General features: G+C 42.0%; 3 protein-coding genes across 5 annotated transcripts; 1 reads left to right on the plus strand and 2 right to left on the minus strand.

Moving 5' to 3' along the window:
• Positions 1–1,514: 1,514 nt before the first annotated feature.
• LOC134461197 (transmembrane protein 41A-A-like) lies at positions 1,515–9,752 on the minus strand. Its single transcript, XM_063213968.1, has 5 exons — positions 9,506–9,752; positions 8,852–9,002; positions 8,412–8,573; positions 4,409–4,547; positions 1,515–3,501 (listed from the first exon to the last, which is right to left on the minus strand). The coding sequence occupies exons 1-5, from the start codon at positions 9,676–9,678 to the stop codon at positions 3,275–3,277; spliced, it is 852 nt and encodes a 283-aa protein (XP_063070038.1). The 5' UTR covers positions 9,679–9,752; the 3' UTR covers positions 1,515–3,274.
• Positions 9,753–9,977: 225 nt separating this feature from the next.
• Positions 9,978–18,211, plus strand: ehhadh (enoyl-CoA, hydratase/3-hydroxyacyl CoA dehydrogenase). Of its 3 annotated transcripts, none has more exons than XM_063213964.1 (7): positions 9,978–10,227; positions 10,564–10,667; positions 10,792–10,964; positions 11,836–11,947; positions 14,247–14,351; positions 15,430–15,771; positions 16,443–18,211. In XM_063213964.1, exons 1-7 carry the CDS (start codon positions 10,154–10,156, stop codon positions 17,693–17,695), a joined length of 2,163 nt encoding a protein of 720 aa, XP_063070034.1. In that variant the 5' UTR covers positions 9,978–10,153; the 3' UTR covers positions 17,696–18,211. The 3 variants fall into 3 exon arrangements, with proteins under 3 accessions (XP_063070034.1, XP_063070035.1, XP_063070036.1); XM_063213965.1 differs by having other exon boundaries at positions 10,162–10,227; positions 10,548–10,667; XM_063213966.1 differs by lacking the exon at positions 9,978–10,227 and having other exon boundaries at positions 10,234–10,671.
• A 75-nt stretch (positions 18,212–18,286) lies between these two features.
• Positions 18,287–20,028, minus strand: LOC134461196 (uncharacterized). Its single transcript, XM_063213967.1, has one exon. The coding sequence runs from the start codon at positions 19,568–19,570 to the stop codon at positions 18,665–18,667; it is 906 nt and encodes a 301-aa protein (XP_063070037.1). The 5' UTR covers positions 19,571–20,028; the 3' UTR covers positions 18,287–18,664.
• Between the last annotated feature and the right edge of the window lie 1,194 nt (positions 20,029–21,222).

The raw sequence follows: 21,222 nt of genomic DNA on the forward strand, positions 1-21,222 counted from the left end.
TCATTGGCTAGGCAGGTCTAAAGAAGACCCCAGATCCATTGCACCGCATTCCACATTATTACGCAAATGACATTTCCCCAAATAACCAATATGTATGACAGTTGTCATCATTTTCAAGTCATCAGCCATTAGAGTACAATTAAAACATTTTTGAATGAACCTCTCAATGATAAAGGTATATATATATATATATATATATATATATATATAATTCCCAAAATGCTCTGTTCCAAATTATTACGCAAAACAGTTTTGTAGTGTTGCAATCCAAATTCCTTTATTTATTTCCCATTTACATCAATACTGTTGGCATTTGGTACCTTCTAAATTACATTTCAATGTTCAAAACTTGGTTATAAGCTGTAACTGGAATGCTGCATTTAACATTGAAGTCAATGGCAGGGCATTGTATGAGAGGTATGGAAGCCCAGATATCCTTGATGCTTTGCTCTCAGCATAACATCCCATTCATTTTCAATGGGGTTTTATATCTGGTGAGTTAGAATGTCGATACCACCAAAGCACCTACACATGGCGTGGAAATCTACGGGTATATTGAAGAGTGAAGTGTGGGTCACCAGACCAAACAAACAAAAACAGCTGAGAGCAAAGCATCAAGGATATCTGGGCTTCCATAACTCCCATACAATGCCCTGCCATTGACTTCAATGTTAAATGCAGCATTCCAGTTACAGCTTATAACCAAGTTTTTAGTATTTAGAAGGTACCAAATACCAACAGTATTGATGTAAATGGGAAAAAGAACGAAATTTGGATTACAACACTACAAAACAGTTTTGCGTAATTAATTTGGAACAGAGTATTTTTGGGAATTTTAGATTTTTTATTATTTTAAAAAAATACCGTTATCATTGGAAGGTTCATTCAAAACGTTTTAATTGTACTCTAATGGCTGATGACTTGAAAATTATGACGACGGTCATACATATTGATTATTTGGAGAAATGTCATTTGAGTAATAATGTGGAATGCGGTGTAGGATGGGAGAGCTCTCCGACTTTGGCACCCTTTTCCCACACCCTAGTACTAGGAGGAGATCCATTTACTGAGCAGTTAACCGTCACCGCCTTGAGTCCCCCTCCCTCGCTCCCTCAATTGTGTTGAAGCGATGTGGGTTGGTGTCTCAGCCTACTGCACTGCCACACAGATACCCCCAGCACAACACATACGCACACACAAACAAAACACACATAGACATGCGCACGCACGCACGCACACACACAGAGTTTTTGATTTTTTACCATGATTGGGGGTTAATGAAGGTATTGTGCTGAGAGCTGACCTGTATCTCTCTTTTCCCTGACAGCCATGCTGTTGTATCGAATAGTTGGTGAACTGTAACTGCTGATCAACATGGATCTGAGCAATAAAAAGGTCTTTCTAAAAAATAAAAAAGTAATGCGTCTGTGTTGTCTTGTGTTGTCTTGTGTTGTGTAGGAAGGTAACAGTTGTTCATTCATTATTGAAAGAACATTGGTCGATTTCTATTTAGATGAACAGAAGATGCATTCCAAACTATTAAAATTATACATTTATTTTTCATAACACATTTTCAAAAGTATTCATGACCTCACTTCCCAGTTAATCTATAGGCATCTTTGTGGGCACCACATGATTTCCAAAGTACAAATTCAATTGGTTTTACCATGGACCACAAAAAAACAGCTGAAACAGTAAAAGAAACAAAAAGTGGGTGATTATCTTTTGTGGGTCATGAGTGTTGAGCAGAATGAGAAAAATACAGCAGAATGGTTCAAGACCACTTTGGCATTGCAAAAATGGAGTAAAAAAGACTCCACCCAGACGCCCATGAACCCAAATTTACAGTTCTTCCTGACAAAGATGGAATATCTTTACCAGGCGATATGTCCCTTCTTAAACAAAAACATGTACCCCACACGTCTTGTATAGTCTTAGGCACTTGGGTATCTGAACAAGCAGTATAAAATATGGCAATTTGATCCAAAGACCTCAAAGGCAAATATTTGTACACTCGCAACTGAACAGTGTCCTTACATGTACACCAAAGTCTATGTACATGCAATACATTTTTGTTGTTTTGTACCTGAACACTTGTGGCTGGCTAAATGTTGCTACAACAGCACAGGGCAGGCATTAGTATTGTAATTCTGACATCATGACACTTTATAGTCAAATTTCCTCCTCGTCAAGACTAACCACTGACATCAATGGGATTTATATCCCTGCCCCCTTGCTGCAGTGGAGCAATGTCATCTGTACTTTAGAGGCAAACCTGTGTCCTTTGCTCTGTCCTCCACCCTCGTTTTGAACTTGGATATGGTCAAGTGTTAAACGCATTTAACATTTAAAATACAAACATGATATATCTGAACAGTAAGCCATAAAAGTAAGCAATATCACGTAAGTGTTTCGAATGATAAATGAATGTACAATGCACAACTGACCTCATCGAAGTTGACAATGAGGCAAGAGGTTGTAGGAGAGAGGAAAGGATGGGAGTTTGTGAGTTTGTAGTGATGCGCACACATAGTGCTAGCAAGTAGCGAGTAAAACACATTCTCCTTTTTACCACAACAGTATCAATGCCCTCCCATCATGTGATAGATATACCATATGCAGAACTCAAACAACATGAATATCAAGCCCAACAACAAGCAACACATATTATACTGTACTTCCTTCCGTCATTCCCTTCTTCAAAACAGACAATTAAAAAATCCAGAGAGGTTTAAACTAACACTCGTTCTAGAGGCAGTCCAATGCTGGTGTGTGTGTTAGTGTGTGTGTGGAGGGGGCATGGCACGCTTCATCACTAGGATGATTTTGGTAGCGTTGGCAGGACAGGGGTGTTCACTTGGTCTTGCAGTCCGGGCCAGCTCACCCCAATCAGCTGAAGGACCCTCAGCTTGCGTGTTAGCCCAGTGCTAGTCTAGTGTGTGTGGGGAGTACCAATGATCCATCATCACAAAGTCCGGAAGGGGTGTGTGTGTGTGTGTGTGTGTGTGTGTGTGTGTGTGTGTGTGTGTGTGTGTGTGTGTGTGTGTGTGTGTGTGTGTGTGTGTGTGTGTGTGTGTGTGTGTGTGTAGGCCTGCTGACAGTCGAGGACAATCGTCTAGGTTGTCCGAGGCCCGGGCGCGGAGGGGGGCCTAGAATTGGGGCCACAATTCATTACATGGTATGTGTTGAGAGGGAGGTCGGTTTCACAAACATAGTTTTGCCCCAGGGCAGGCATGTAGAGTATGGCACTGTACATGTGTGTGAGCGAGGGTGTTCACTTGGTCTTGCGCTCCGCGCTGACGTCGCCGTTCTTCTCGGGCCCCGTGTCCAGCTTGAGCCTGCTGTGGCTGTAGTGGCGGATGAGGGCCCCGGGCAGCAGGGCGCACACGGCCATGGCCAGCAGCTGCAGCAGCGTGGCCCAGCTCAGGAGCTCGTCCAGCGAGCTCAGCTCCGACAGCATGGAGCCCGTCTGCACGCAGATGAAGTTGTACGGCATCAGGCCTGGGGGAAGGGGAAAATAAATCATACATCACACTGTACTTGACGGCGGCGGCGGCGTACGTATGACAGGACAGTGTTGTAACAGTGTTATGACACAGTTATGGACGTGTCATAAACATCAAGCCAATGTCAAACATTTTGTAGTGTTGTCATTAAGTGACATTTGTTTATGGTAAAGATGTCCCAAACAAGCATGTCGCTGGTGTCAAGTAGCGTTACCAAAATTACATTACATTAGACGCTTTTATGCAAAGAGACTTCCAGGTTTTTTTTACAGGGTATTGTTTACAGTCCCTGGAGAAATGTCAGGTTAGGTGCCTTGGTCAACGGCACTTCAGCTATGAATAAAGGTGTAGCCCTCTGATGTTAACCCATTGTGTCCTGGAAACACATACACGCTGCATTCAGGATTTTGTGATTTTAGCAGTTTTTTTTAAATATGTGGGTATGTTAGAGCTAAATGAACACATTATAATGCAAGAGGAGGGTCTTAGCTTTTAAATGTAACTCATTTCATGTTTGTATGTGCTTCAGAGACTGAGATATTTAGGATTTAATAGGCAGAGGGCACCCTTTCCCAAAAAGGGCTTAGGACAAAATGCAGATAAAAATGTGTATTTCTGGAAATTCAAAATGGCGGACAGTAGAGAAGATCCCCCTTTTCGCGTATGAAAAGTGCAATTTTCCCAGTGACAATTAATACTTAAAATTTGATGGTGGTGGTGGTAAGTATGCATGAAAAAGGTAACATTTGTGAAAGGGCAGTATTAATTCTGGAAATAAACTGCAAAAAATATTACACAGTGCACCTTTAACTACATGGACATGATTATGAGCTTCAAAATGAATGGCACATAGTATATGTCAACATAATGCATCAACACAGCCACACATGTTTGTTTATTACCTATGAAGATGGAGAGGGCGAATAGCGTGATGGGGATGTTGACGATGGGTGCAGTCATGTTCAGGAACCAGTTGGGGCTCATGGGGAAAAAGCGCAGGAAGAGCAAGAAGAAGAGCAGGCTGTGCCTATTGTCTTCCACCTGCAGCGCAGAGCGGAAATGTGTGTTTAAAAAGCATGGAAAATGTTCTACCTTTGACCTCTAAAGTATGTTATCCCTTAAGTATGTTCCACTAAATCGATGAAGGTAGATTGGTAATATGCGTAAGAACCATTAATATTGCTATGTATTCTATGCTTGGCCCTTTTTTGAGCTAGATTGACTGGACTAGGTAAAAAGGGAAATGATCAACAGAGAGCCGTGTACCACTACTACCACCTGCTGGACAAACAGACTAATTGCACTACAATGCACTGATAACAAAAATACTGAATCGGAGCAAGATATCGCAAAACACGGCCACTCAATGTAAAAGCGTGTGCTCAAGTTGGGTCTCCTAAGGGGGCGTTGTCCCCTACTACTTCTTCTCTTTTTGAGGAGTTTGTACAAGACATGTGCTACCGCCATCTACAGCGCTAAGGGGACTTCATTGATTTTCAACCTCAGGACTCCGAAGGTCTCCTAACCGAAGGTCTCCTAAAGGGGCGTTCACCCGACATAAAGTGGATACCGGAAAAGAAACAAAATGACGCTTCTTGTTAGATCCACCTTCTTTGCTAATAATGTGGTAGTAGTGACCAGTATTGATGGTTCAAAGTCATTAGTAAAACGCCCTAAATGTTGTGAGCGATACAATTCTAAATGTAGTGGACGGATATTTTCTTATAACTTGAAACATTGCTTACATCTAATGCACCCCACTTGAACTGAGGTGTGAAAAGGCATCCTATGTTGAAATGACAAGTAGAAATAATGTTGATTGAGGAATCCCCATGATCTTTACAGTTCACAACTAAATTGTCATTAAAGGGACACTGTGCAGGAAATGGCCAAAAAGGGTACTGCAACTATGCTGCTTATTGAAATTGGGCTGCCTACTGCCAAATTTGATCTTTACATGAAAGTTTACTAAGTATTAAACAAATATTTTCTAGTATGGTCCAAGTAAAGTCATTTTTGCAGCTAAAAATGGCTATTTTTGGAAATTCAAAATGGCGGACCATGGAGAAGATCCCCCTTTTCATGTATGAAAAGTGCAATTTTTCCAGTCATAATGAATACTTAGAATTTGATGCTGGTGGTAAGTATTCATGAAAAAGGTAACATTAGTGAATGGGCAACATGAATTCTGGAAATAAACAACTAAAAATCTCACACAGTGTCCCTTTAACCTGCTTAGTGAACACAGTAAAATGACTCCACCCCATTAACCAAACAGTTGAATTGTAATGAGAATCTTCACAGCCATACTCTGCCCCAATATAACGTTCCATTGTGAAAAATAATTAACAGTTTCCCATGGATCCCTTCATAGTCCCGCCACAAATTACAGTAACTGACCATAATGGTTTAAATAGCCATTTAATTGCAAAAGTCATTTGTGAATAGGACCATTTTCTGCAGCAATTTTGTGTATTATATTGTAATAAACTTCTCCACGGCAATGGGCTTGGCAATGTGCTGCTGAAGGAACCCCCTTTTGAGAACCACAGCTTTATACACAGTGTGTTGTTTGTGTGTAGCCTAGTCCGCACTAGTCTATATCTCAACAACATTACATGCAAAAGGAAGACTGTGCAAGCCAAGTAGTGTTTCCCATGCATAGACAATTTTTTGTTGCAGCACCACAGAATGAAAATTGAGCACCGCAAATTGATCAATAGCTGCGCCACATGCCCAATGGGGATATACACCCAACAAATTACATTGCAATACATGACACTCAGCTGACGCCTTTATCCAATGCGACTTAAACATTTATTTACAGGGTATGGGTTACAGTCCCTGGAGCAATGTGGGGTTAGGTCCCATGCTCAAGGGTACTTCAATCAGGGATAGAGGTGTAGGGAGAGGTAGGACTGGGATTTGAAAGACCACCTAATCATTAGGCCACAGCTGGCCCTAAATAAACACCTGGGTCAAAGACGAAACAGGGTTTTCAGGACTCCAAAAAATAAAACTGTTCCCTGACACCGTTCTTCAACTTTTTTGGGTACATTGGAGAGTAGAGTGATTAAGTTTAATATTTTCTGTTCAGAAAATAGTAAGAAACATGCATTTTACCCCATTTTCACCCATAAAATGTCATTCAGTGTAATATGGTGTTAAACTGTTGATAATGCAAAAAGCATATAGATGACGTTAAAAAACTGAAATAAGATACATACCATAGTAAAGGCCTATATTTAAGGTCTTCATCAAACCTAAAAATTCTAGTAAAAGGCATTTGCAAATAGTTTTTGCAGTGTTTGTAGTCTTTCACCGAGTGCATTTCACCCATTTGGCTTTAAGAAGTTTTTCCACTGAAGAGAAAATCAGTTTAAAATGCACAATTATTCATTTGTTGTATGCCCCCGCATTTGTTGTGCTAAACAAATAAGTTTCGTAAGAATTTGACTTTATTTTCACATAAAAATGTGCATTTCACTGAATGACCACATCTATTACACTGAATGATGCCTTGGCAAAAAAGCCTATATAAACAGCTACTTTTCATTGCTATCATATTGTTACCATCATACTACAGTACTCAACGTCCTGAATGAGTGACAACAGAAATAGATCTTGTCAAGTAATTGGTATTTTACTTAGTATTGGGGCATTAAAATGTGTTTTGAACAACTTCTAAGATCACAAGCTTAGAGGTAGGCTACTACTTAGGCCTAAAACAATAAAAAAAAGATTTTTTTTGTCTGTTAACCTACATATTTCGGGGATTGTGACTTAGGGTGTTCTGATTATTCATGTACAACTTCCAAAATCCCAGAATCTACCCAGTAATATGGATGCTACATGGCAATAACAAGGTTACAATGGAAATAACAATAAAAGTCATAATTTCAAGTAGTATCATCATATTATTGTATCTTAGAGTAATATTGCAACTTATATTGCCGTTTTGATTCTTAATATACAACCATGAACTGATTACACTAAATGAAATGGCCCTTACACTGCATGTCACTGAATGACATCTCTTACACTGAAGGACGACCAAATACTTTTCACCTTATTTTTACCTTTTTACAAGCACACAGTTAGTCACCTACATGAGACGATGACTTTGACCCACAATGTTTACTATGTCTATTTAGAAAATATGCTTGTTTGGATGAATATCTGAGTATAAAAGTGTTTTTTGACATTTCACTGAATGACATCTGTTTTTGTGGACGCTGTTACCACAAGATAAAAATACAGAATTTTTGACTATTGAAGAACAAAATTCTCCCTTTGCATCATCACTTAAGGGGTCCCTAGGGTTCCTTTTGATGATGTCACATATTGTGTGTGACTATCACTTTTTATTATGATTTAAAAGCACCATGTTGATCTTATTACACTGAATGATATCTAAGGAATTGAAAATCCGGACAAAAGTCCCCAGATGATTTGAATATCAAAACAAAATGGTAATGAAACGTGCTTTTGATACAATAACAAGAACACTTCTAGAATTATGCCCAGAGAGTGAAAAAATAATTTTGTTCGTCATTTTGCATAATTATTCAAGGATGTATTGATGATTTTTAAGTTCGGACCATTACACTGAATGACGTTTTTGCACTTTATGAGATTATTTAACACATACATTCACAATTATTTTTCTTTAAATGTTACTGAAATGAGACACCAGACTATGCTGTTTATCAGCATAACATTCAAAATTCATTAATTTACTTTTTTGATAGTTAAATGAGTGCGGAACAAAAAAAATGCACGTCTCGTCTTTGACCCACCTGCACTGGCCTGACTTTTTTATGCCTGGAGCACCACACCACACAGTGCTACATGGTCTGTAAGAAACACTGCACAGGTTTTAACACCGGTGAATAACCTGCTCACCTTGTTCTGAAACATGGCGACCTTCTCAGGGAAGAGGCGTACGATGTGCTGCTTGCCAAAGGCCTGGGAGAGCAGGTAGCAGAGAGAGGCCCCCACGGTGGTGAGGACGCAGGCCAGAGGGAGGCCCTCCCACGGGCCAAACAGAGCCCCCGCCAGGATGTTCTGGCAGGAAATGGAGAAGGTGATTATTACTGAGTTATGCGCTTTGAGTGTGAGTGTGTGTGTGTGTGTGTGTGTGTGTGTGTGTGTGTGTGTGTGTGTGTGTGTGTGTGTGTGTGTGTGTCAACAACAGGCAACACCTGTCATGTCGCATCTTGCCAAAAGTTCTCCATGCAGCTCCAAGCATGCTTCTGTGGTTGGAACCAACAGAACAGTTTTGCCAAATAAAGTATGATGCGTAATGGCCATTATTTTAATTACAGAAAGCCACCAGTCCTTACCAGGAATGAGGAACCAGGGATTGCGAATGCCTGCTTGTAGAGGTATGCACTGCAGAAGAGTAGCAGTACGTAAGACGTGTGCTCCTGCCTGTAGAATTGCAGGAGCTCAGCCATTTCTTTCAACTCGTTCAGGTCTGATGGGAACTTCAACCTTTGAGTTAAGAAGAAAGATACAGTAGCCGTCCGTATGACAGGGGTAAACGTGAACATTACAGGTAAGGCTTTGCAGCAGGCAAGTGTAAAAGTACTATCAAACATCGATCTTTATTTTAAATTGTTATTCTTAGAATACAAAAAGAAAAACATAGACATCCGCATTCCAACATTGGTCGTTCACTCCAATCATCATCATATCATATTTTTAACTGTCTCCATTCTCTCTCTCTCTTGCACAACAAACAGCACGCACTGACAGGTTCACAACTGAGAGCTGTCAACTCTTGGAGGCTTAATACCAACTGTGCTGATGAACTGTGCACAATACAGTGTTGACCATTCAAAATCAGTTATTATAATTGCATATCTAGAATAATGTTTTATTTGGCACAGAGTTTGATTTTGTAAATAGTATAAAATACTTGACAGGGATGGCTAGTCGACAATGCTAGCAAGTTAGCTGACGGTGGAGTTGCATTGTTGCTGTCACTGGCTGACCTGTATTCCACTGTTCGGAAGACTTCTTGATTCTCTCCGGCGTTATCACCTTGTTCGGCACTTTCATTTTCTATCCGAACCTGTCGGCTAAGTGGTGGAAGGTAGGTAGACAACCAATAGAGGTAAAACGTTGCGCCGAGAACTACCAAAATCAATCCTAAAACAGAGCGCATGCTGATGTACCGACAGCCAAAGATTACACTTCAGTGTGTCTAAATGAAGGGGCGGGGTTGGACAGAACGCATCAACAGTCACGTGACATATAAGGAACTCACGTTTCCTGTATGCTACTAGCAAAAAAAATATTGCCATACAGAAACTTTTTGAGAGTTTATGCGATATTCAACTAGTTAAATTCTACTTAGTAGACAAAGTATGTAGACAAAAAATAGCAGTTTTATCCATACAGACAATCTAAAATCTGTTTAAATCGATTGGAAGTAGACACATTTGGCAATCTAGCGTTTTTGTTTGGCTACTGACAACAAATTCGCTTAATAAGTCAAAACAGTTTTATAGCATGATTTGTAAATCTGCTGAGTATCAAACAGGAAGTTGGTTTAGCGGACCACCCACAGACGTTCCAAAGTGCGATTTTCCCGAGCAGCAAAATTGAGATATTTCCCCTAGGCGTTTCATGTGGATGCAATGGCTCGATATGAACAAGTACATGGATCTGTTGCACTAATTACTCTGACGGGTCCACCTGTTAATGCTCTCAGGTAAGTCTTCGTGTTAAACGAATGCAGGTTTCTCTGCAGCTAGCCTAGAAGAGTTCTACGCAGACGAGTTACCTTTGACCCATTTTGAATGTTGACCGGAGTAGGCTATAAAGTACTGAAATAAGTCGTTTTAATTTGGACGATCATACTTGATCAAACATGTCTTGCTTCTGTTAATGCATGCTGCTTGCAGGTCAGTCGAAGTTTTCAATGATAAAGTTTGTAAGTTTGATTCCCTTAGTTTTTTTTTATGTAGTATTGCAGCTGAGGGTTTGTTTTTGTTGACTGGCTGCAGTTGCAACATGACCTTGAACCTGTAGACTGTTTCCCTGACAGCGCTGCTGTACGCCAAGGCATTACTGATACCGTATCGAGAGCCTTGGGTGACCCCGAGGTCAAATCAGTGGTGATATGTGGACAGAATGGAGTCTTCTGCGGTGGTAGGTGATGCACACTACCCTGGAACAAGTAATGCATGTTTATTATTAAACGAAAACCTCACAGATCACCGTAATATCTCTGTCTTTGTTCTACATGAAACATTTAACCTTTTCTTAACAAAAGGGGCCGACATCCGTGAGTTCGCCAAACCTACCATGGGCGGCCCTCCCCTGGTGCCCATGATGGCTGCTATCGAGGAGGGAGATAAGCCCGTGGTTGCCGCAATAGAGGGAGTGGCGCTCGGCGGAGGTCTGGAGCTGGCCCTCGGCTGCCACTACCGTATCGCACATTCAAAGGTCAGTCTTCTGGCCGCTGCACATGGACATAGGGTGGCCTCCTGATGCAGGAGGCAGTGGCTGAACATTTGTACCCAGGGCCCTAGGGCAAAACACAGATAGGGCACCCCATATGCCCTGCCTGGGTCAGAATAGGGTACCCACCACCACCACCATTATGGAGGGCCTTGGGTCCCGGGGAAAATGCCCTGCTACCCCCCCTATAGCTCCGCCCCTGGTAGGAGGTTAGGAGCGGAGAGCAGCCTGTTCTGATACCCAACAAAAGAACCATGGGCCATGGTTGTATTGCAGGGCCTGTTATTTCCAAATAATTATGGTCAGAAAATATTGTGGAGGGGGGAGACATTGTTGTGCCAAAATACTGTGAAACTGAGACATGCAGAATGGCTCCCCTTGGAAGTGCACTGGTTAATCACAGTGATGGGCAACCTTGATTTATTAGTAACAATCCAATGCCACATATTCCAAATGACCTGGTTGTCCAATTCAATCAGATGGTGTGTGTGTGTGTGTGTGTGTGTGTGTGTGTGTGTGTGTGTGTGTGTGTGTGTGTGTGTGTGTGTGTGTGTGTGTGTGTGTGTGTGTGTGTGTGTGTGTGTGTGTGTGTGTTGTAGATGTACTGTGTACTGTTTGTTTTGTATGCATATGGAATGTTTGTATGGGCACTTTTGCCCATTCTTTAGAAAGGTAAAACCAGGGTGTTTGGAATATGTGGATCTGGATTTATAACTAATGAATAGAAGCTGCCCATGATGATATCCTTGATTTTGCCTTTTAATCCCATGCAAAATAAGACTAAAATCCAACTTCTAGTCATCGGAGACAAACGCAGTAGCCTATCGGTTGTGTGTGTGTGTTTGGTGTGCTGCAGGCTCGACTTGGTCTTCCAGAGGTGACCCTGGGGCTTCTGCCTGCTGCGGGGGGAACCCAGAGGCTGCCTAGGCTCATAGGGGTGGCAGCTGCCCTGGACCTCATCACCACAGGTGACAAGCACAATACAATAGTCAATATGCCGTAGTGCAGCTGCATGCGGTATAATGACGTTTTGGTAGTAGGGTGGGAGACGTGACGCCTTGTTTTTTCGTAACATTGGTTAAAAACCTACAAAAATGTTATTTTCCTTTAAAAAACAAATGTCAATGAAAGAAGATGTGGTACATTATGTTTCATATTAGTCTTAGATGAGAAGAAACATTTTTGTTAAGATTTATGTAAAGGTTTATATGTCAAATTTCCTGCGGTGTGACTGTAACATTAATGAAACAATATATAATAATATATATATAAATTAACCAACAACATTTTGAATAATATATGAAGCATTTGGCATGATTGCATAAATCTTAACTTTAGATTAAGATATGTGAATGTGGAAAAAAATCAAGACAGTAATATTAACTACAAGTTCAATTTCGTAACACAAATTGCGTCCTGTGGGGTGACATGTATGTCAATGTTTGTGAATGGGCAGCTGCAAGGCCAACTACAAGGGTCTTAAAGACTGGCTCCTAACCAGTCAGTACCTCAGTTATTGGAGAGTGCTGTGGAAGTTTAAGGTGACTCTTAACCTCTTAATATGTCTTCATATTGCAATCTTTCTGTCACGCAATGCTTAGGTTCATTTTATGGTGTCCTGTGGTGTGACTGCTCTTATAGGAGGAAAAAAAAGGTTTTTTTATTAATGAAAACACATATTAAGATTAAACATAATATAATTATCAAGTTAGCATGAGCTCAGATGTCAGTCATGTATACAAAAGGATTAAAATGGCCATAATGCAGTGAATTCCCTGTGGTATGACTCCATTTTCCTGCGGTGTGACATGCCTATGCTATGTGTTGATGCAGGACACATTTTCCCAAAAATGGCAAAAATAAGGTGAAATTCCACAGACCACTAAGTGCTTTATTTTTTTCTATTTTTTCCAATTTTTATCCATCATTTTTTTCAGGAATTTGAAAAACTTTTTTTTTTTTGCGTTTACGCCCTTAAACGTCAACCACCCAGTAGCACAATCAGGGCGGTGCCATCACAGCTAATGCCACTATACATGGCTTCTAAATTTTGTTTATAACCTGACTGCGCAAACCTAGCTGCGCACAACTCAACCTCTGATTGATGGAAACCGCTGTCGGTCAAAAAATTAGCTCACATGGTTGGCTGCCAGTGTCTTGCCCCTCCTCATAACATCGTGTTGATAAACACTGAGAACCCATGTATTGTATAGATTAAATCAGTTGTTTGTGGTTTTTAGTGGAGTATCTAAGAATCATATTCAATGCAGTACATTTATTACCAATTACTAATTAATTTATGGGCATTAGCTGACATGACGTCTGAGCCCAAAAATAACGTCATTGACCCATATACCACTATATAACAGCAATGGACCTCATCACCAAAAAGAATGAAGTATACCTGAGTCTGTGGCATAGCAGCGCATTTTATTGTAGCTTCGGTTTTTTTTTTTTTTTAATGCCGAAGGTATTATGGGTCTAGTGTTAAGTGCTTGTGTACTGACGATTCTTGTATTGGTGAATACCAGTAAACTGTTGAAACTCTATTTTCTTCAGGATATTTGTATATCTATTTAAACGCTATTTATGAATTGCTGAGTGCCTGAAACAGTTGCTTGTTTCACTGGTGGCTACTGTAAATGACCAAAAGAGGGTGCTGCATACACAGGAGAGTGAACCCATGAAGCAGGGATTAATTTACTTTGGGATAAATAACTACTAACTAGTACTAACTAGTAGTTAACTACTAACCAGTACTAACTAAGTACTTTAATAATTATTTACTGGATAGATGTGACTAAAAGGCGTTTTGTTGTTAAATGGTCTTCGTCATTATCTCATGTAAGATTTGGGATTGGGCACGGTGTGTTTGCTCTATTGGCACATGGTTCATAATTGGAGTCATAATTGAGCTGGCAGGCATTGTCCCAGCATGTCTCAACATACTTTAATTAGTTTTGTATTATGTATTTGTATTATGGCAGGCTCTTAGACGTATTGCACATCCTGAGTCAATAAAAGTGAGGGGAAAAAAGTTTCTCTCTAAATTAAGATGTCATATTATTTAGTACAACTTTTACATGTTAAAGAACCCACATAGCGGTTTGAGGTCTTCAGAGAAAATTTTTTCCTCCTTTTTTGACTGAATATACTTTTAATTCATCTTAAGAGAGCAGCTGTAACATTTTCATACTTGTGTAGCCACAATAGACTCTCAGTTGCAACTGTAGTACAACTCGCTGGTTATTTGCTCCCTCTGCCCAGGGCGACATGTAACTGCTCAACAGGCTCTGAAGCTGGGGATGGTCGACCAGGTGGCTGAGCAGAACACTGTGGAGGCCGCCATACAGTTTGCCAAACAGGTTGAAGGTATGGCAATAGTCAGTCAATACTGCCCTACAAATCAAAAAGGAAGTAACCGAGCATAGCTCCAAGCTGAGTAAAATGACTTTACAATTGTTCTGTTGTCCAGCCTAAGCAGTTTTATGTAGACTATTGAAATGTGGTCGTTTTGTTACTCTGTATTACCACATACTTTGCAAATCAAACATTTTATTTAACTTCATATTTTGATATCTATGTCCATGAACATAAAACCATAACAGCTCATTTTCAACAACAATGTTACAACCTTTTTGCTTTGTAGGGCAGAATATACCACAAGGTCTACTTACTACACAGAGATATGAGACATGATTGTTATCGTTTTTTTAGGTTTAATGAGGAGTTGCAATTTTGCAATTTTAAAGGTTTCAAGTCAGACTTCATGTGAGACTATTTATGTATAAATATGTGTATTTATGTATATGTGTGTAAACTATTTTACTGAATATACTGCTTTTTTGTGTATATTACAAAAATCATTCATTGTAGTACCCCTACAAACAAACATTTGTGCATTAAGATAATATTAGAAATAATAACACAACACACAATATAGCCACTATGTTGCATAATGTGAGCATCCACACCCCTTTGAAGCAAATGGCTAACTACTAATAAAATAATTTGCGTTTAAAACAGCTAGTCAAAATAAATACTACCGGTACTTACATACAAATACATACCACACACATGAATTACAGTAAGACATTTCCGTGTACAAATATGTGAATATCCACTATGCTTACAAATAAATGTATGAATATCAGAAATAAAACGGTAAACAAAATAGTGAAACTATTGAAACTATACATCTCACTTACAGGCGAACATTTTCACATACAAATCTATGAACATCCACTATCCTTAGAAATAAATATTTGAACATCAGAAATAAATCAATAAAAAAGAAAGTGAAATTACTGAAACAATAAATTGAAATTATTGAAACAACATATATTAGTTTACACAACAAGAAGAAAGCGAAATTATTGTGAAATTATTGAAACAACAAGAAGGAAGTGAAATTATCGAAAAACGACACCTATAATTAATCTTTTTGCAGGCAAACCGCTGCTGCCCCGTAAGCTGAGCCTGCAGCCGACCGCCTGCCCCCCGGAGGTGGACACCCTGCTGGAGGAGGCCATGGCCCAGGTAAAGCGGCGCGCGCGGGGGGCCATCGCCCCCGTGGCCTGTGTCATGGCGGTGCGGGCGGCAGTCACGCTGCCCTACCAGGCGGGCATGCAGAAGGAGCAGGAGCTGATGTCCACCCTGTTCCGCTCCAGCCAGGCGCGGGCCATGCAGTACTGCTTCTTCGCCCAGAGAGCCGTCGGCAGGTGGAAGCTCCCCGGTGGGGCGCACAGCGTCAACACTAAGCCCCGACCTGTCACCAAGGCAGCCGTTATAGGTGAGGGATGACATCATGTTGTGGTGTGCATTACGTACAGTGTATTACGTACATTACACTTAGGAGATGCTTTTATGCAAAGTCACTTACAGTTATTAAGCACAGGGATATTTGTTACAATGCAGGGCTACCGAGCACTGTGGTGTTTAGGTGCCTTTGCTTGTAACAGATGACGTTGAGCTGTGTTTTCTGTTTTTTTTTATTTTTTTAAATAAACACAGGTAGCCTGAACACCTTTACGACTATATATATAAAAAACTATATATGCTATATATGTAACACTGGCCATTTCAATAACAAGCACACTCATGAAGTAGCCCGTGTTCGCCTACTAGCTGCAGTACCAACCAGACAACTGAAAAAAGAATAAATTTCAGCCCAGAGAACCTGACAATACAGTACCTCCTCTTATATAATTCCAATCATATTTCTTAATGGGACATTTGAATTAATTAAGTTGATAACTGGAAATTGGAATAGAATATATTTTAACATTTTGCTCAATTGACTCCATTCAGGTTTCCCAGTAATCACTTGCCCACAGTCGCCATCTAGGTGGAACTGCACGTTTTTGAGGGAACAACAGGAGGCAATGGCAGTCAGCCTTCTCAGATATTAAAGTTTCTCTGGTGTCAGTCACTGAGTTGATGTTCTGTGTCTTCTGCTAACAGGCCTGGGCACCATGGGCAGAGGCATTACCGTGGCTCTCGTCAAGGCAGGCATCGCTGTCGTCGCCGTGGAAACCAACGACAAGCAGCTGCAGACGGGAAAGCAGATCGTGTGCGAGATGCTCAAGCGAGAGGCTGAGAAGAGGAAAGAAACCCCTCGTCTGGACCTCGTCCACTTCACCACCAGCCTGGCGGAGCTGAAGGACTCTGACCTAGTCATCGAGGCCGTGTTTGAGGACATGCCACTGAAGAAGCAGGTCTTCAAGGAGCTGTCATCGGTGTGCAGAGCCGACGCCTTCCTCTGCTCCAACACGTCTGGCTTAGACGTGGACGAGCTGGCCTCCGTGACCCGGCGGCCGGAGATGGTGGTGGGCATGCACTTCTTCGCCCCGGCCCACGTCATGAGGCTCCTGGAGGTGGTGTGTGGACGCGGCTCCTCGCCCGAGGCGGTGGCCACCGCCATGCAGCTGGGCAAGAGGCTGGGCAAGGTGAGCGTGGCGGTGGGAAACTGCTCGGGGTTCGTGGGTAACCGCATGCTCAAGCCCTACCTGGAGGAGGCCAACTTCCTGCTGGAGGAAGGCGCCACGCCGGAGCTTGTTGACGCGGCGCTGGAGGAGTTCGGTTTCGCCATGGGCGTCTTCAGGATGTCCGATCTGTCTGGCCTGGATGTCGGCTGGAGGATCCGGAAGGAGGCCGGGCTGACTGGCCCCGACGTTGACCCCCGCGACCACCCACGGAGGCGGCAAGGCAGGCGGTACAGCCCCTTGCCCGACCTGGTGTGCGAGCAGGGCCGGCTGGGCCAGAAGAACGGCCGCGGCTGGTACCTGTATGACAAGCCCGGGGGACGCGTCGCCACTCCGGACCCAAGCATCCACCGGTTCCTGGAGGACTACCGCCTCAAGCACGCCATCAGTCCCCGGCACATCGACCGACAGGAGGTGGTGGAGCGGTGCCTGTTCGCCCTCATCAACGAGGGCTTCCGCGTCCTGGACGACGGCATCGCGGCGGGGCCGGAAGACATCGACATGATCTACGTGTTCGGGTACGGCTGGCCGCGGCACAGAGGCGGGCCCATGTTCTACGCCGCCATGGTGGGGCTGCCCAAAGTGCTGGAGCGTCTGGAGCACTACCGGCAGGCCCACCCGGACGTGCCTCACCTGGAGCCCAGTGCTCTGCTGCGGAGGCTGGTGGACAGCGGCAGCCCCCCGATAGACACCTGGAGGGACTTCCTCCAGCGACCGCACAGCCAGCTCTGACGGAGAGAGGCTACTACTCTGACAAGCTCTCACAAGGCAAATGTGTAATTGGAACAACTACAGAAATAATGATGATGATGACTTTACAAAGGTGTGACTGAGAGACGCTATTCTTGAGAAGCTCTCACCCAACAAATGTACCAAATGCAATTAGCAATAACAACCACAACATTTATTAGGATATAATTCTTGTGACTTACAAAAAGTCACATTGTGAGATTGTCACTGGAGACTTCCTACAGTGACCATACAGTAACCCACCAAATATTTCATAAATGCAACTACTATGATGACTACTCTAACCAAACAAAATGTGCCAAATGTAACCAATAATTAAAACAACAACAACAATAATCAATTATTATGATGATGTTAAATAATGAAAGTGATATTCACACACGGAGATATAACAGAAAACAGTCCACTCAATCTTCCTTTTCTATCCTTGATATTTAAGGACATAATCCCTATCTACACTTGTATGATTTAAACATTAAAATATAACTTGTAAACTAACAGTGCTAATGTAATTTATTTCTCCATTATTACCGTAGATACAGCGTTAGTGTCTTAGTGAGTATGGGAACTGAACTGAAGGCACCATGGGCAGCTCTGGTGAAATTTTGTTCCTACTTAATCAGAGGTAATTCTCTCTGGCTTAACCTCAACAGCCAATTCGTTGACAGACTTAGTACTGTGCTCCTGCAGCAACCTGTTGATTGGCTATCATGTTCCATGGCTTGATCTGAATGGGCCATTTCTGTCCATTTCAAGCAATTCTGTCCTTGTCTCGTTTACTAATTTCACTGATTATCATGCTATTTTACATTCCAGCTACATACATGCATAGTTTGGTCTTGTCTTCTAGACTGGAGGAAAGCAGCAGACCTGTCTGTAACTGGAGATAAATGTATTGAGGTTGAAGTCAGTAACCACGATCCTCAACCATCCATCATCCTGTTTCCAGTCCTATTTCTTGGTTGAAACTTTGCGCCACAGCTCAGCGGCTCTCACCCTAAACACAGATTGGCCAACTGCAAGGTTGAGTGCTGTACCAAGAGAGTATATGGATATGATGGTGTAGAAGACGTGACTCTTCTTGTCGAATGTGGTTTCGAAGAAGGTGGTTTTGATCATGTAACTGATGATCCACGCGTTGCACACGCTGTATAGGACCGTTTGAATAATACCGGTTATTGTCACTCTGGCCTGGCTCCTTAGAGAAGATGAGAGATCACTATCCTTCACGGTCTTCATATGAGCCCTGAGGTACGACACTGTTGCAACGCTAGTCATCATCATCACAAACAGACATAGAAGTAAATATGAGATTTCACACACAAACAACCCTATTGCAGTGCTGTCACCTTGAGCTTGTTTGTTGACTGCGTGGGTGGCATTGGCCGTGGCATTGTTGGCATTTTGTGCTGATTTCACATGTGAGACAATGTCAAAAAGTCCATTTGAGAGGAGAAAGGCCCAGTCGAAGATCAACGCGCAGTAGATGAACAGCTTGATGTTTGTCTTAAGCCACTTGAGCGGACCCTTCTCGGCAGGGACAATCTGAGAGAAGTAGAAGACGTTGAGCCACATGGTTGTGGTCATGCTGATCTCCACAAGGTCTTTCAGTATAATGTTGATGATTCTGTAGAGAGTCGTGTAGAGAGCGGAGGACCCCATGACCATCTTCTGAAGAAAAAAGATCTGGAGGATGGCAGCGCAGACCACAATCACGGACAGCAATATTTTCAAGGGCTGTTTGATCTCCTTGGATCCACTTCTTGGAAAAAATAGGCAAAATATGAAAAACATGTTGAGGACAGCACATATCATCCAAAGAGGACAGTTCAGACCTAAAAATACAGGGACTTCCATTTGGGAGGAATGGTAGGTCACTGTGTGGGAGGCTTCTGTGCTTTTCAAATATGAATGGTCTCTTCAGTGCCTCCCCCCTTTCTGTTAACAGAGAGACCAGAGTTGAGTTAAGTACCCCTACTGTGCAGCAATGCTTTGCATCAGTTTTCAGTTGTCATGCCGCTTTGGATGTTGGATGTAAATCAACTCCATGTAACCTAATAGCAGCAGAATACATGGCATGATCACTGAATAATGGTTTTAAGCGGTGTTTTGATAGCCTACGTGATGAGTCCTCATTTGCCTCCATAAGTGCGTGATCAGAGATGTTTGCATAATTATGTTGACTTGAATGTCATGTTTGTATAAACACATCAGGAAGATGAGCCATTTGCTTATGTTGGTTTAAAATGATAGTGTTGTTTTATGTCAGTCAGCATTTGGGGTCCATTTAAAAAAATATATATAATTTGATATCATGCAAGAAAACCTTTTTTATGATAAGTGATTGGTGAAGAAATAAGATGTACTCTAAATAACACAATGCAACTACTAGTCAATCACACACTGTTAAGTCATTCAGTCTGGTTACAAAGCAACACTCGTTGGAAACATTTTACCTATTGTGCTTATTCAACAGGAAAGAGGGAACAACCAAAACACACCCTCTAACAATAATTATTCTGCAGGTGGTGTTGATAGCATTTCTCTGTTCTTTTCTGGCTGATGTTTTGGTTACATTTGCATTTTGTCAACATCCCATCAGGGTACCATGTGGAATCCATCACTCACCGAAGTCGCCTCAGGTAGGCCTAGTGCTGCTCAGGTGGCCCATCATCAGTGCAAGCTATGGCAAGGTTTGCTGTGTCTTCCAGTAGGTGTCCAGAGCATCGAGAAGGAGATACCAGAAGACATGGAAGTAAACCAGCAGACATTGATGGGGGGTGATAGAAGGGTCACAACACAGCAAATGGATTGTAATCGCCTTCTTTAAGATAGGAGAAAGCAAAGGTAAGCAGGGCACTGATGAGCGTCAGCAGGCAACTGGGTTGCCAGATAAGAATGATGATTTCTAACCCAAAATGCTCAAAACCTGCCTGGAAGCACTATGCCGCCCAATTTTAACTACATTCTATTGATTTATATGGCCATAAATCAGCAGGGAAAACACGATCAAACACCATTTTTACCCGCAGACGCCCATCTTAAGCAGCCCAATTGGGCGGGAAATAGACAAATTTGGCAACACTGGTGGTGACATTTGCTGAAAAGGTCATGAGGAGGGTATGGGGTAGCCAGGCGACGCCCTCCTATTGACACAACACCTTCAGCATTGCAGGATATTTGAAAGTCGATGATTTAAAAAAACAAAAGAAAGAAAGATGATTATCAGTAGGCCTAGGTATGAGGGCCTGACACCCACATGTGGGGCCTGTGCTTACAGCCCAAAATGCAAATGTGACCAAAATCATCAGTCAGAGAGGATGAAAACAGAAAAATAGTTTGTGGACACCACCTGCAGAATGTGATATAATTTAGGCTAACATTATACAACCTCTTTCAGAATAATAGCCCAAGCCCCCGGTTAGTTTTAAAGTTTAAAACGGATTAGTTTTCACATTTAAATATACACGAATGATGTATAATGTCCATGATTTAAAAGGGCCAAGGGA

Source organism: Engraulis encrasicolus, chromosome 13 (genome assembly GCF_034702125.1).
Source record: "Engraulis encrasicolus isolate BLACKSEA-1 chromosome 13, IST_EnEncr_1.0, whole genome shotgun sequence".
NCBI lineage: Eukaryota > Metazoa > Chordata > Actinopteri > Clupeiformes > Engraulidae > Engraulis > Engraulis encrasicolus.